Source organism: Podarcis bocagei (assembly GCF_964188305.1).
Source record: "Podarcis bocagei genome assembly, chromosome: 4".
Taxonomy (NCBI): Eukaryota; Metazoa; Chordata; class Lepidosauria; order Squamata; family Lacertidae; genus Podarcis; species Podarcis bocagei.
The window spans coordinates 6,091,324-6,105,977 of NC_138128.1; the positions used below are offsets into that span (position 1 = coordinate 6,091,324).

At 48.0% G+C, this 14,654-nt stretch overlaps 1 protein-coding gene across 3 annotated transcripts in view; it reads left to right on the plus strand.

Moving 5' to 3' along the window:
- The window catches only part of DVL3 (dishevelled segment polarity protein 3), a 53,564-nt gene that overhangs the window by 21,301 nt on the left and 17,609 nt on the right, over nucleotides 1-14,654 (plus strand). For all 3 annotated transcript variants that reach the window (XM_081190212.1, XM_081190210.1, XM_081190211.1), the window contains exons 2-4: nucleotides 6,335-6,404; nucleotides 12,685-12,806; nucleotides 13,893-13,999. In XM_081190212.1, coding sequence (XP_081046338.1) covers nucleotides 6,335-6,404; nucleotides 12,685-12,806; nucleotides 13,893-13,999 — 299 coding nt within the window. The remainder of the gene's footprint in view (nucleotides 1-6,334; nucleotides 6,405-12,684; nucleotides 12,807-13,892; nucleotides 14,000-14,654) is intronic.

Genomic DNA, 14,654 nt, shown 5'->3' on the forward strand with positions numbered 1-14,654 from the left:
CAAACGGAAAGTAGAGCAATACCTTTGGCACCAGCTTGGCTGCAGGCGTTGTCGGAAGGAGGCGTACAAGGCGCCGTCCCACCATCTTAGGGACTCTGGATTTGTGTAGGGGTTTACTCTTTAGACTTTTCTTCTCCCGAAGAAATCCTGCAAGGTAGCAGAGGTTTAGGATCAGAGTTTTCCTTCTCCTAGGTACACAAGCTCCATCTGCCCCCATATCCCTCTAGACCACGTGTAGAAACTGCCTTCTTGACCGTCGGACCCACTACTGGTCTCATCTGTTCAATCCATCAGAGCCTGTCTTTGCATGCAGGGAAAGTCCCTAATTCACTGAGGGTTTGAGACCCATTGGCTCCCCTCATCTTTAGCCAGCCAGTCAGAGCTGTTCTAGAAGCTGTCAGCATTTACATGGAAAGAAACTGAGTGTGTGCAGGGCTTAGTTAAAGCACCAACACCTACCCACAGATTTATTGCATTCCTGCATCGCCCTTTTCCCCTTTATGGATCTCAGTGTAAAGGTAGTGAACTCCCGGTCTCCCACTCTGTTATAGGCCAGCCTCAGACCTGCTTAGCATCTGTGATGGAACGACAGCAAGCACCTTCAGGGCATTTTCTGGGGCTGGATTTGAACAAGAGTTCACTTTGCAGCCATATTTGTGGGGTAAGATACAGAGGGTGGTGAAAGGCTTATTGCAGCCACAATATAATCATGTCTAGTCACAACATTTTAACTATCTTAATTACTACATGCAGAGGTAGAAAACATGTCACTAATGTGTTCCCTAATGGTCATTGTAACCTCTTATTATCCTCAGAGCAATTTCAGCTTTCAGTGTGAGTAAAACACACTTCTAGGCAGTCAAGCTTTACAAAAGGTCGTTCTCCTCCCCATTATTTGTTTTTTCTTACAGGCTACAAGTAATTAAATATAGTTAGGTGTGTGTGCAGACAAGTAAGAATATTTGGAGGTTAGCCATTTCTGTGGATTTACTGCCAAGCTAGGATACAGCAAACAAAATAACAGACTTTTGTAGCTGGCAGCACAGCATCAAGTGGCTTGTGTTGACAGTGGTGTAGATTGTGTTATATGAACAGAGGACACATTGCTAGATTCAGTCAAAGTAGCAAATTCATCTTGTGCAGTTTGCCGTTCCTGTGAAATTTTGCCAGTGCTCATTGGGATGGCGTTCCTAGTGAGAAACCACTTATGACAAACACAGGTTTGATAATCCTGGTGTGTGTTACGTTGCCTGTCTTAATATGGGCACTGCTCTTGAAATATAATCAGTAATAATTTCTAATAGCTAACAACATTCAGGGTGGGATGGGCACAGCATTTGGCTCAACAAGCGCCTGGAATCCCTTCTAGTATGCTGCCTAGGCAAGATTTGTGCGCACTGCAGCCTCTGTGTCCCAGTGTCAGAAGTGGAGTGGATGCCAGCCTTGGCATCAGATTTACTCTCAGCTCCCACCGTTAAAGGGGGAGGGCTCCTGTGTAACAGGATGGTTCCTTGACTGGAGAAGCTGAGAGAGGCATATCTGGAAGGCAGGTGATGGGAAGCACTTCTCAGAATTTTCCTGAACCTACTTTGGGGGGGTCTCCACCCCCCAACCTCCTGGAACCCTCCCTGGGATCAGACATCTTTTGGGGGGTTGGAATCTGTTACCCCGTCCCCCTGGGACTCTCCTCCAGGTCTAACTCCCATTTTTCCTTGGGGTCTGACCACTCTTCAAGGGGACTCATGACAGATGGGAAGGGCTTCCAGCACTGATACATCTCTCTTGAAAAATGTAAGTCGCAGGCCATATGTATATTTAACGTTCACGTAGATCCCATTGAACACAGTGAGGGTGATCTGAGTCTGGGTGCATGTGATCCAAGTGTGTGGGAGAAAGAAACGAAAAAAACCCGAGCTTCCGGAATGCTTCCCTGAATTGCAGTTAATGTAGAAGCAACATAATGGAACTAAAAATTAAGCAGTTCATGCATTGCAGTTTGACAGATATAACCCACATGTTTTTATTCCATTTCCCCCCATCCATGAGGACTAGATCCCCCTGCAAATGAAAATGACAATCCTTGGGTTGCCAGCTTCTTCAGTAGGTTCTGTTCTGACTCTGTTGACACAGTGCCTGCCACCAAAATGTATGCTGAGTCAGACTGTTAGTCTGTCTCGTTCAGTATTGACTTTACTGACTGGCAGCAGCCCTCCTGGGTGTCAGGCAGGGGGTCTTCCCAGCCTACCTGGGGATACTGGTGATTGCACCTGAGATGTTCTGCAAGCATAGCAGGTGCTGACCACTGAGCTATGACCCTTTCCACAAAAGGACCTGCAGGCAGGTGATAAATTTAAAAAACCTGAGCATCCATAAGCCTCTTTCACCTAGAGTTATGATCCTGTGTCAAGGTGGTCCCTTGGTGCTCTGCAGATTGCACTCCTGGTTTTGTGAGTAAGGGGTTGGCCCACTGGCTTGCAGTTCAGTTTCTCGGCACAGAGCCTTCTGGATCTCTTTGAACCTCTTCTGCCTGCATCTCAGTAAGACACAGGTAGCTGGTTGGTTGGTGCAGAAGATGTGGGAAATGGTGTCACTTTAAAAGACTCCATTCAGATTAAATGAGTGCACCTGAGCCTTCAGGGCTTCAAGGAGCAGGTTCCTTTGATGTATAAAGTAGGGACAGAAGGCGTCGTCTGGGTGGGGCAGAGTTAATTAGGATGGAAAACCCTATTTGCCTCCTGCAATTTTCTGTCCATGTTTTGAAATGGGCAGAAAAATCCTGCCTGCAGAGGAGTTCCACAACTGGAAGAAGCACCAGGAGTATCCGACTTCATCTTATTACCCCAGTTTCTACGTGGACACAGGAAGCATGCAAGAGGAGTGCACCTCCAAAGCTAATCATAAAATGAGAAAACATACTTAACATGCCCGCTGAAACAAACATGTCTTCACCAAGTGCCTGATCCCAGGGAGGGTTCCAGGAGGTTGGGGGTTCTGTCTGATCTCAGCTGGGACTGAGTGACACTTAATTGAGCCCACAATATTGAACACTCCTGGTGGATCTGAGTTGTGTAATTCCTCTCAAGAGCTCTGTGATTGGGCAGGGATATAAGGCATTGATCAGTCCCTAAGGTATCCTTGAACCTAAGTCATTAAGGGCCTTGTAAATTAATACAAGAACCTTAAATTTGGCTCAGTAGGAACTAGTTGTTGTTGGCACCTGTTTACCTCGAGAGACAATGGAGTGTGCTTCTGGGGGTGAAGCCAAACGACTGCACTGGGAGCACCGAAGTGACCTCCCTGCGATGCAAGCCTGGGCAGAGTGTATGGAGGCCCTAGGCTGCCAGAACGACAACACAAACACACACGGCATTGCTGATTTGGTCCAAAGGAAAGGAAAGCAATACGTTTGGCACCAGCTTGGCTGCAGGTGTTGCCAGAAGGAGACAGTGTACTAGGCTCCATTCAACCATCTTAGGGGCTCCACTTTGGATTTGTGTAGGGTTTACTCCTTGGCCTCATCTTCTTGCTTTAAACACTATAGTTATATGACAGTAATAGCCTGTCCAGACTTTCTCTGTGTCCCCATGTAATTTCCAACCCTCCTTCCCTCCGGTGCTGTAGACTGACGGGCCTTTAAAGCTCAGCTTGCACATTTTCCAAACCCATTTTGATGTATGGATCCTTGGAGCACTGGGAAAGATGAAGATTATTGAGGCCATATAGGTGGCCATTTTTCAAATAATATTTGTGCTGTACAGATTGTAATCTTCATCTTGTGCATGAAGTTACTTGAGTCCGTTTTTTTACAGAACTCAAGTTCAGGCCAGAAAGCCAAGGATTCTTGTGTGACCAGAATAGCCAGTGGATTTAAGAAGGGTGGGACTAGTCACCAGCCCAACTAGTAGAAGCCACATTGTGCCTCATTCAAGTTTCTCAGCCTTTTAGGCAACCATGAGGACTAGAAACCCAACATTCAGAAAGCTGAGCTTCTGAGGATTTTGTTGGAGTGAATACATTTTTCTCAGCAGAAGTGGGCTTGGTTGATCATGGCACATTCAGAGGTGTCTTGCCTGAAGAACATAGGATTTCCAAAATATGAAAGTGATTGACTCCCCCTTTTAAAAAGATGGGGCCTCTCCTAACAGTAACACAGCGTCTGAGCTGAACCCTGTGGGCTGCCTTCTCTGCAGCCTCCACCCCGCCAAGGCGTTGACCCAAACGATTGTACTTTCTTGCATGGTTCCATCTGGTGAAGCGACTTCAAAGTCTGTCTCATTTTGGCAGGAACATATGGCCTTCCATAAGTGAGGAGGGTTTTGTGGTGGGGATATCTCAGCCTCCGTTCAGCCTACACACACAATTGCTTTCATTTATGGAGCTTAGACACTGTGTATATTGAGGAGAAAAGGCCATATTTGTGTCTTGTCTTATGCCCCAGGATGCTCAAACATGTTGCTACAGGTTCTTTGCTGGGATGGAAATAAAGCGATTTAAATAAGAGTCAGCTAAAGATTTCAATCTTAAGCTTTTAAAGGCCTTTTGTCAAATAGCTCTTGTTTTGCTGTGTGCCCGGGGAAGGTTAAGCCCATGTGCCTCTAAATCGTCTTCACCAGCCAAGGATGCCTGAGGCCAGTTGCTGGAGGACTAAAGGAGGGCAAGGGGGGCAGCAATCAGACAGCTCCGCTCTGTTGGCCAGGCAACAGCAGACGGTCAGGCTCCTTGTCTTTAAGTTATGCCTGGCCAGTCCAAAGACCTTTTGCTGCTTCCAAATTCAAGGCCAGATGTTGCTCACACCTGTTCCCGTCTGTCCTCAAAGGGGCCTCTGAGAGCTTGAGTGCCCCAGAATCCCTGCCACTCCGATCTGGAGGCATTGATACACTTGCGGAACAGAAGACAACAGTCCCTTCTTGTTCACAAATGTTGCATCTGTAGCATGGCTCGGCAAACTAAGGCCTGTGGGCCGGATCAGGCCCAGTTGCCTTCTGGATCCGGCCTGCAGATGGTCCGGGAATCGCCACGTGGATCGCCTGCACGCAGATCCCTCATATGGCGGCTGCGCCTCCTCCCTCCCTCCTCCTGGCTTCTCCCTGCCCTGCCTAGAGGAGGAAGGGGGCTGGGTTTTGTTGGTGCCAGCAGCAGCAGCAGCGCTCGAGTGGCCGCCATTTTGAGCAGCCCCTCTCCGCAGCCCTTTTGCACGCTGCTCATCGTCCCTCCACTGCTGCCACCACCCCTGCTGCTTGTAAGACACAGGTAAGCAGCCACAGGGGCTCGTAGTGCTCTTGCATCATCCCCCCCCCCCGTCAAAATATAGTCTGGCCCCCCACAAGGTCTGAGAGACAGTGGACCGGCCCCCTGCTGAAAAACTTTACTGACCCCTAATCTATAGGTTCACTTCATTTAGCCAGCAACTATAGATTTTCTTTCATATCATTTGCTCCAAGTAGGCTTGCATTCTAAGGAATCTCTGCTATTTTTTTAAAAAAGGAAACATTAGTCTTGGCAATGCAATATAATATAGGCTCCCCATAGTTTATGCAGGTTACAGAACCCAGTTTTCCTTTGTACAGGATTGGGACCATCCCACCATGTCCCCTTTGACTTCTGTCTTCCGGGTATGTTACGTTATAGTCTGCCTTTCATACCTTAAAATACCCTTGTGGTAAGTTGTTGTGTGTAGTCTAGGAGCCAGCAATAGAAAGGGGATCAGTTCTCTTCCTCAGAATAAAACATCAATTGAAATATTGAGACCTGACTGGATAATGTGGCTTACTTTGATTTATTATTTTAAAGTGAACAATGTTTTCACCTGTCATTGTGCAAAACAGCCTTGTTCTCCCCCCTATCTTTCTTTTAAGAAGGATTCCTATGCAGATTCTTGCTTAGTCATGTAGTTTTCTGGGCAGCCTAGACACGTCTCTACATCTCAATCTTGCTTCGCTTCACAGGGCTCTCTAAGGGATAAATGAACTGTTAAACACACACACTTCCTTTTATAGAAATCATAAATAAGAAGCAGAAATTGGAGAGGGCTTAGCTGCAAGTTGACAGATCCACAAATATGACCTGAGAAATAAGCAGATTAGGAAGTACAGATGTTTCTGGTTGGATTTGAGCTGTCTTGGTTGGGTAGGTAGGGCTTAGGATGTGGAATTGAGATGCATTGATGTATCATGCCCAATCTCCGCCTCTTAAGAAACATCCTCAGGTTTTATTTTCGTGGCAATCCAAGTTCTTCTGGGTTTTTTTGCCCTAGAATCAGGCTGCCAGCTCTGTTATTTTTTGACCTCATGTGCTGGCCTGTACTTTGACATCTGTCTCTCTCTTCTTTTTGCAGCGTTGTGAAGGAAGAAATCTCAGACGACAATGCAAAGCTTCCCTGTTTCAACGGCCGCGTGGTGTCTTGGGTAAGCTGGATTCTTGACTGGGTTTCTTTTTCCAGGCAGCCATGTACCCATGTGGGCAGGTTAAGCAGCCGCTTCAAGTGACATATTGGAATCCAGTTAGCTGAAGTGCCCCTCCTCACAGGGCCTGTAACTGCAATGCCTAATTCTCAGGTTTACTGCGCCTGTGTTGCCTCCTCATCTTTGGTTCTCTGGCTTCTACTCACTCAGCACCTTCTCCTTTTCCATTTAAAACTGAGCATGCTCCATTCCACCTTGCCCAACTGGCCGCAAAGGAGCAGCAGCAGCAGCCTTGCCTAGGAAAAAGAAAGGCAAACACAGCTTGTCCACTTGCCGGTCAGCTGGCAGGCTCGCATGCCGGTTTGAGCACTTTATACCACACTGGGCTAGGAGTTCAGCTCAACCATTGGAGAGGAAGGCAGCAGAAGCCTTAAAACTTGGAAGGTGAAAGAATGTGAGAGTTAGCGGCTGTGTGCATGTGCAAGTCTCCCGGTAGTCCTAAGCTGAAGCAATTCCCTGTTCTGTCTTCACTTGCCCTGCTTATACTTTGATGTGAGAGGAGCCAGGGCTTTTTATCCCCCCCCTTTATCCCTTAAAAGGTTTTTGCAAGGTAGTTCCTTCCAGTGAATGCCTTAATTTTGCACATGTTCAGCTGAAACCAGGTGGACCACCTCAGAGTAAGGAGGGTTGGGGTTCACATTCTAGGCTCTGGAGCACTTCATCAAGCAGGGCGCAATCCATAAAACCCATTTTTGGATTCCTTTGGACTCTTAACCCAGTGGGTAAGAACCTAGCAGTGTAAAACTTTCTTAAGCATATCTACTCAAAGGTAAGTCCCCTTCCGTTCAGTGGAACATACACTGAAGCAAGGGCGCATGGGATGGCAGCCTTGTCATGAAAGAGGAAGGAAGCAGGGAGAGACTCATTGGCAAGTGACAACCTCTTCTTTTCCTTCCATGGCTGGATATTGGATAAGCTCCAGTGCATCCTCATGAACTAACTGATTGTTGCTGGAAGTAGATGGATCTTTGGTATGTAGTCATCAAAACAATTCAGTTTTATGCCACTGATAGAAAAGTTGGGCAAGTTATTGTGTTTGGGGACATGCTTTAATCAATTTGAATTAAAATTAATCAAGACCTTAGTAATATGTAAGTGCAGCATGGTTCACCAGTGTTTCCCAAACTTGGGTTTGCAGCTGTTGTTGGACTATAACTCCCATCATCCCTAGCTAGCAGGACTAGTGTTCCGGAATGATGGGAACTGTAGTCCCAAAACAACTGCAGATCCAAGTTTGGGAAACCTTGGTTCAGACAAGTATTCCTCATTTTATAAACCATTAGAAGAAAGGATCCTGGTTAATTTTCCTGGTTCATTAACCAACACTAACGTAGATTAAAATGCTGAAACTAGGTCAGTACACGTTTTCATAATGGGAAAGATCTCGTACCACTGCTAAGCTCCCAGCTCCTTTAAAGTCTCTTTCAGTGTTTGCCAGTGGAATGTAAACATATACCCTAGTTAGGTCTAATGCTAAACTAGCAATCTGCTAAACAAATCAAGACAATCTAAATTAAAACCTCTAAAGTCACAGGCTGCTTGGTAGGTTCGATAGGAGTGAATGTGTAAAACTGATTTCTGACTGTTGGATATGCTGTAAAACAGCTGCTGTGTAATGAAGCAGTGTCTTTAGCAGCCTCTTTTTGTATTTATTTTCAGACACATCCAGATAACTTCTGTGAGCTTGCTTTTATAGCAGCCATAGAATGGGCTGGGCTGGGCTGGGCTGCCATAGTGTGTTTTGCTTCAGGAAGCAAATGTCTTAGCCCAGTACTGGCTGCACAAGCCAGATGTCGCCTTCTAATACCACAGGTCCCAGTGGAGTGTTAGCTCTGTGAGCTTAGAGGCCCGGATTTAGGTTGACACTTATGCTAGATTTGGATTCTGAATGCTTTACCATCAGTTGCCCCTTTTATGACATGAATAATATCAAGACTGCTCTTGTCCCTATGATTTTAAGGAAATCCTGCACATGTTGTGCTCTACCAGGTTGAGTAGACCTCATGTTTTGGGTGCCTGCCCGAGGCTGGAAAAACCAAGGGGTGGTTCACCACTGAAAGCCCGCAACTCATGACTGGTGCAATGTGTTGGTTTTATGGGTAACACATTGTGCTGGCCTGTTCTAGGGTGCAACAGTTTGCACGGTCGCTTTACTGTGGAAAAAGTCCTTCTTAGCTTCTCTCTCAGGGCAGTCAGTCACAGAACTGCTGATGCCATATTAATATTGCCAGATGCTCCAAAAATTGCTGCGCTGGCTGGTGGTGATGGGAATTGTAGTCCAAAACATCTGGAAGGCTCCAGTTGGGAAAGGCTCTTGTAAATGGTTGAACTTCAGCAAGGCCTTCTTTGGGGCTCAGTCCTATTCCTGTAATGCAGGGACAGTGATAATGTATGTGTTCATACATCATGCATAGCCACTGCTTCCACCTTCTGTTGCACTGTGTCACCCACTTCTGGAAGGGGGCCACCCACCCACACGCAGGAGGAATCCAGAGGATGGAAGAGGAGGAGATATATACAGTGGTACCCCGCAAGATGAACGCCTCGCAAGACGGAAAACCCGCTAGACGAAAGGGTTTTCCGTTTTGGAGGCGCTTCGCAAAACGAATTTCCCTATGGGCTTGCTTCGCAAGACGAAAGCCCATAGGGAAATCTCCGGGGACCTCTTTTAAATGCTAGCGGTGGGGAGCAAAGCCTTCCCCCCCCCCTCCGGCCTTCAGAAGAGGTCCAGGAAGGCTGGCGGGGGCCGAAAGGCTTTGCTCCCCAGCGCCAGCATTTTAAAAGCAGTCCGGGATAGCAGGGAAGCGCTTCCCGCTATCCCGGACGGCTTTTGAAGGCAGGAGAGATCCGCGAAGCCTGGGCGCGCTGATGTCAGCGCGCGCAGGCTTCGGCATGCCGGCAACTCTCCGCCAGCAGCGGCAGCGCTGCCGCTGCTGACGGAGAGGTCCGCGAAGCCTGGGCGCGCTGATGTCAGCGCGCGCAGGCTTCGGCATGCCGGCAACTCTCCGCCAGCAGCGGCAGCGCTGCCGCTGCTTGCGGAGAGGTCCGCGAAGCCTTGGCCGGACAGCTTTTGAAGGCAGGCGGGGGGGAGCAAAGACTTTCGCCCCCGCCAGCCTTCAGAAGAGGTCCAGGACCTCTTCTGAAGGGTGGCGGGGGGCAAAAGTCTTTGTCCCCCCTGCCTGCCTACGCAGGGGCTTTTAAATCACCCCGGACAGCGGAGAAGTCCTCCGCTGTCCCGGGGCGATTTTAAAATGCCGCCCGCCAGCATTTTAAGATCGCCCCGGACAGCGGAGAAGCCCTCCGCTGTCCCGGGGTTTTTTAAAATGCTGGGGGTGGGAAGAAAAGCCCTTGTCCCCCCCCCAGCCTTCAGAAGAGGTCGGGGGACAGACTGTCCCCGGACCTGGTCTGAAGTCGGTTTCCCTAGGAACGCATTAATTGATTTTCAATGCATTCCTATGGGAAACCGTGCATCCCAAGACGAAAAACTCGCAAGAAGAAAAAACTTGCGGAACGAATTAATTTCGTCTTGCGAGGCACCACTGTACACACTATGAGCAGACATCTGTCCTCCCTGCTGCCTCGCTACCCCCCCATCCCTACTCCACCACCCTCCATTGCAGATTTTGACCCATCTTCTCTTTCTCATAGAACCCAGTAGTCCTCATTGACCTGTAACGAAAAATGAATGAGGCTGCAGTAGGAAGACGTTTGATGGGGAAGACAACCTGTCTTGCTTATCTGACACTGGTATCAGTTATCACTTACCTGGGATTTGGGAGGGGGTGGAGAGACACCATATTTCCACAGCATCAGCTGCGTTTCTGTTTGGATAAAAGTTGAGGGGCAGTCAGAAACAGAAACTGAGGTTGGGGAGAAACAAGTCTCATAGATATGATCGGACCAAAAGTTAGTTGCAGCTGACACTACAGCCCCTTTCACCCCTGCCCTCTGATGGATGTCAGTGGCTGCCGTCAATCGCCATGGGAGACATTGACAGAGCAGCAGCTGGGAAGGTTGGGGCAGCGGAGAGGTGAGGGGCAAAACCTGCCCCCTTTTAGAAATAGATGACCTCAGAAACAGCTATTTGCTGTAGAATATCCTGCTGAACTATATAGATTACCAATGCTTAGTAGCACCCAGTCCTAGAATAGTCATTATTATTCCACAAATATGGCTTCTAGCACACAATCCTGAAAACTTCATTTTGAAGAATAAACGAAGCTTCTAGCCCGTTTACCTGCAAATCGGGAAATACTCTAAACCTATTACTGTGTTAACAATCTGTGCTAGACAGAGTGTTGTAGAACTTTTGAATAGCCAGGTGTGAGATCTCTGCATTTATTCACCTTTCTCTTGGCAAGGTCCTGGCCCACCTCCCCCCACTATCCTTTCCTTCCTTTTGCAATGATCCCACATTCTCAACCCCTGAATATTATCCAATTAGAATAATCAGATTTCCTAACTGGCAGGGTTTATTCCGGGCACAGAATTTTGAGATTTCTAGGCACAGCCTTTTGGCTTTGTATGCCATCTGTTTCCTAGCAGGACAGCTGGGCCCTTTGAGTGAAGAGTGGCCTCTTCCTTTGTGCATTGTGCCTGTCGCCTCCTGCTCTCATATCCCCATGACTTAGGGGTGGGGTGAGGGTGTGTGTGTGTGTTGCTGGGTCCAGACACTGAGGAGCTATTTCAGGAGTGTGACTCTAATTTTAGGAAGATGGGGTGGGGGAGTTCAGCCAGAGTCCGTCCAGACAGCTCAAGAGGCCAGGGATTAGGCAGGATTGTTCATCCAAGGAATCCTGTCTTCAGGCATGTTGGTAGACGGATTCCCAGCCTGCCGCTCCTGGGAGAAAGAATCCACCTACTTCCTGTAGCTGCCAAGTTGGCTCTCAAGGCTCTTCTCTACATAAAGGTAAAGGTACCCCTGACTGTTAGGTCCAGTCACGGACAACTCTGGGGTTGCGGCGTTCCTCTCGCTCTATAGGCCGAGGGAGCCAGCGTTTGTCCGCAGACAGCTTCCGGGTCATGTGGCCAGCATGATTAAGCCGCTTCTGGCGAACCAAAGCAGTGCACAGAAATGCCGTTTACCTTTCCGCCGGAGTGGTACCTATTTATCTACTTACTTTGACGTGCTTTTGAACTGCTAGGTAGGCAGGAGCTGGGACCGAACAACCGGAGCTCACTCCATCGCGGAGATTTGAACTGCTGACCTTCTGATCGGCAAGCCCTAGGCTCTCTGGTTTAGACCACAGCGCCACCCGCATCCTTCTTCTCTACATAGGTTTCTTTAAACATATGCATTCATTTTAGCAGAAGGAAGTAACTAGTAAGTGATGGTTTAGTACTTTTAGGAAGTACTTGATGCAGGGGAAATGGTTGCAGCAGCACCAGCAACAATTAAAGAACATCAAATATTCAGTGGGCTATCCTTGCATCTCTGTTTTAATGTCAGTAAACTGTTAGGGATGTGGGTGGTGCTGTGGTCTAAACCACTGAGCCTCTTGGGCTTGCCAATCGAAAGGTCGGTGGTTCAAATCCCCGCGACGGGGTGGGCTCCCGTTGCTCTGTCCCAGCTCCTGCCAACCTAGCAATTCGAAAGCACACCAGTGCAAGTAGGTAAATAGGTACCACTCTGGTGGCAAGGTAAATGGCATTTCTGCGTGCTCTGGCTTTTATCATGGTGTCCTGTTGTGCCAGAAGCGGTTTAGTTATGCTGGCTGCATGACTCGGAAAGCTGTCTGTGGATAAATGCCGGCTCCCTTGGCCTGAAAGCAAGATGAGTGCTGCAACCTCATAGTTGCCTTTGACTGGACTTAATTATCTGGGGTGCTTTACTTTTTTTACCTTAGGGTGTCCCCTCCCCATCTTTTGTAGCTTTGTTTGTTACTATTTTTAGCCTGCAAACTATTTTTAGCCTGTTTGTTACTATTTTTAGCCTGCAAAGCTGATTTTTAGTCTTCCTCTGAAGCCGCTTTTTGCAGGTGCCTCTGTAAGTGCTGTGGTTTGTCCTTTATCCCTGCAGTTAGAAGCTAGATCTTGGCTCCCATCCCAGCTGCACAACCTCAGAGTGACATCCTTATTTCTTATAGTGTCACTAAACAGATGTACATAACTACATCAACAGGCTGCTTCGTTATATTGCAATATTTTGAACCTACGCTTCAAAATGGAAGAATATTTTTATCTGCCTAGGCTGGCTTACCTTCAGCTTGTTTTTTCCTTTCAGCTGGTGTCTGCTGAGGGGTCTCATTCGGACGCCGGGTCTGTCTGCGCCGACAATCAGCCGGAGCTGCCACCCTCCATTGAGCGTACTGGAGGGATAGGAGACTCCAGGCCTCCTTCTTTTCAGTAAGTTGTGTGTCTGTGTATGTGTATAAGGAGCAGCCTTACCTTGAGCAGGGCGAAAGTTGAGCAGTTTCTCCGCAGGAAGCACGTTCAAGGTTCCATTCTCTTCTGGCGAAAGGGAAGCTTAGTCTCTGCCTGTTTCAAGTGGCAGGGATAAAAGTTAACACTAGAGAGACCCAATTCCTGAGCATGGTAGCCTTGTGCTTGGAGTGCTCTCAGCACGGGACCCACAAAGGAAACTGAGACCACTGTTGAACTTACTGGGCTTCTTTCCTCTTTTAACACTTAAACTTGACACAGTGGCTTATGGACACTGTTCTCTGGCACCCACCCCTGCCATATGTAGGCGTGTCCATAGCTGAGTGTTAATCCCCAGTAGCTCCTGTTGAAAAGGATCACAGATTGCTGGGAAATACCCTGACCTTGGAAAGACCTTGGAAAGTTGCTCCTGTTCAGAGTAAACAGTAGCAGGCCAGATGAATTGATGCTTGGCCTTGGGGTAAGGTGCCTTCATACATTGCTGTTGCTGTACATGGCTACCTTCATGTTGAACAAACCTCAGACCTACCCTAGAGGAATAGGGGAGCAAGTGGGATTCTTGGCAGCATCATGTAAAGGTCTGTAGGTGCAGCCTGAGGACACTGGGAGCGTTGGCACTCCAGATAGCTGCTGGCTTCTGCCCCTGACCAGAAAAAGTATCTAGTGCAGCCTTTTCTGGAGTGTACTACTTCAAGGAGCCATGTGTTTAGATGTTTTCCTGGCACATGTGAAACTAGCAGGAAGAAGAAGCCTGATAACTAGCAGGAAGAAGAAGCTCTGATATGCTAGGATTTTTTTACATATAGAAAGAAGAGTGTGCATTTGGTTTTTTAAAAAAAGAAAATACAGGGAATGCCAAATATTCAGGCCCCCATCCTGCCGTCTGACATGGTACAGTCCAGAAAGGATTGCACAGCACACCTTTTGCATGTTTTAAGTTCTGCCCTCAGCCTTTTCTTTTAAGCCTCACTTCTGTGAGCAAATTTGGAGGAGGTGCTTCTGCACAGTTTTTTACTATGTGTGTGTGTGTGTTTGTTTTTTACTCTGCAGTCCCAATACTGGAGGAAGTCGAGAGAACCTGGATAATGAAACGGAGACTGACTCAGTGGTATCAATACAGAGGGAAAGGCCGCGCAGGAAAGATGGACCTGAACATGGTGAAGTTTATTTCCTAGAGTTCAACTGGCTATAGTAGTAGTCCCCACCCCACCTCTCTCAAAGTCTGCTCTGCAGGCTGTGCTCTTGACTCTGCTGCTGTGTGCATGGGTCAGGTTCATCCCCATCCTCGGGCCTTGGGAGGTCCACCTTCCCTGCCGCCATCCCAAGCCAACAATTTTTGAAATTCCTGTGCAATTCAGGGCCCCAGCAGCCCTGTACCCACTCAGGGCCTGGCTCCTCCACGGACCCAGCTGCCCATCTGACCAAATGGGCAGACTAACTTTCCCTTTTAAAACAGAGATTAAAAAATGATCTGACAAGTTGTGGGGAGAGGGACCCTGCTCAAAGATTGCTTGGGACTCAGGAAGGCCTTCCCCTTCCCATACTGCTCGTGAAAGCTGGGTTCAGATTTTTTGTTTTCTGCTAATGGAAAGAGTTTGCCAACGAGGGCTGCTATGTTGATATAACCCTCTCCCACTCAACCCTGCCAACCTCCTTCAGGGTTGTTGTTCTGTAGGATTGCCTAGTTTGCACAGTGTGTTATGAAGGCACCATTATTTGTAGGCCCCCTTATATTTACGCTTCCCCATTGCTAGAAAGGCAAGTGGTGATCTTTTCCCAGGTGGGATATATATTTGTTTGGCTCTTTGAAGG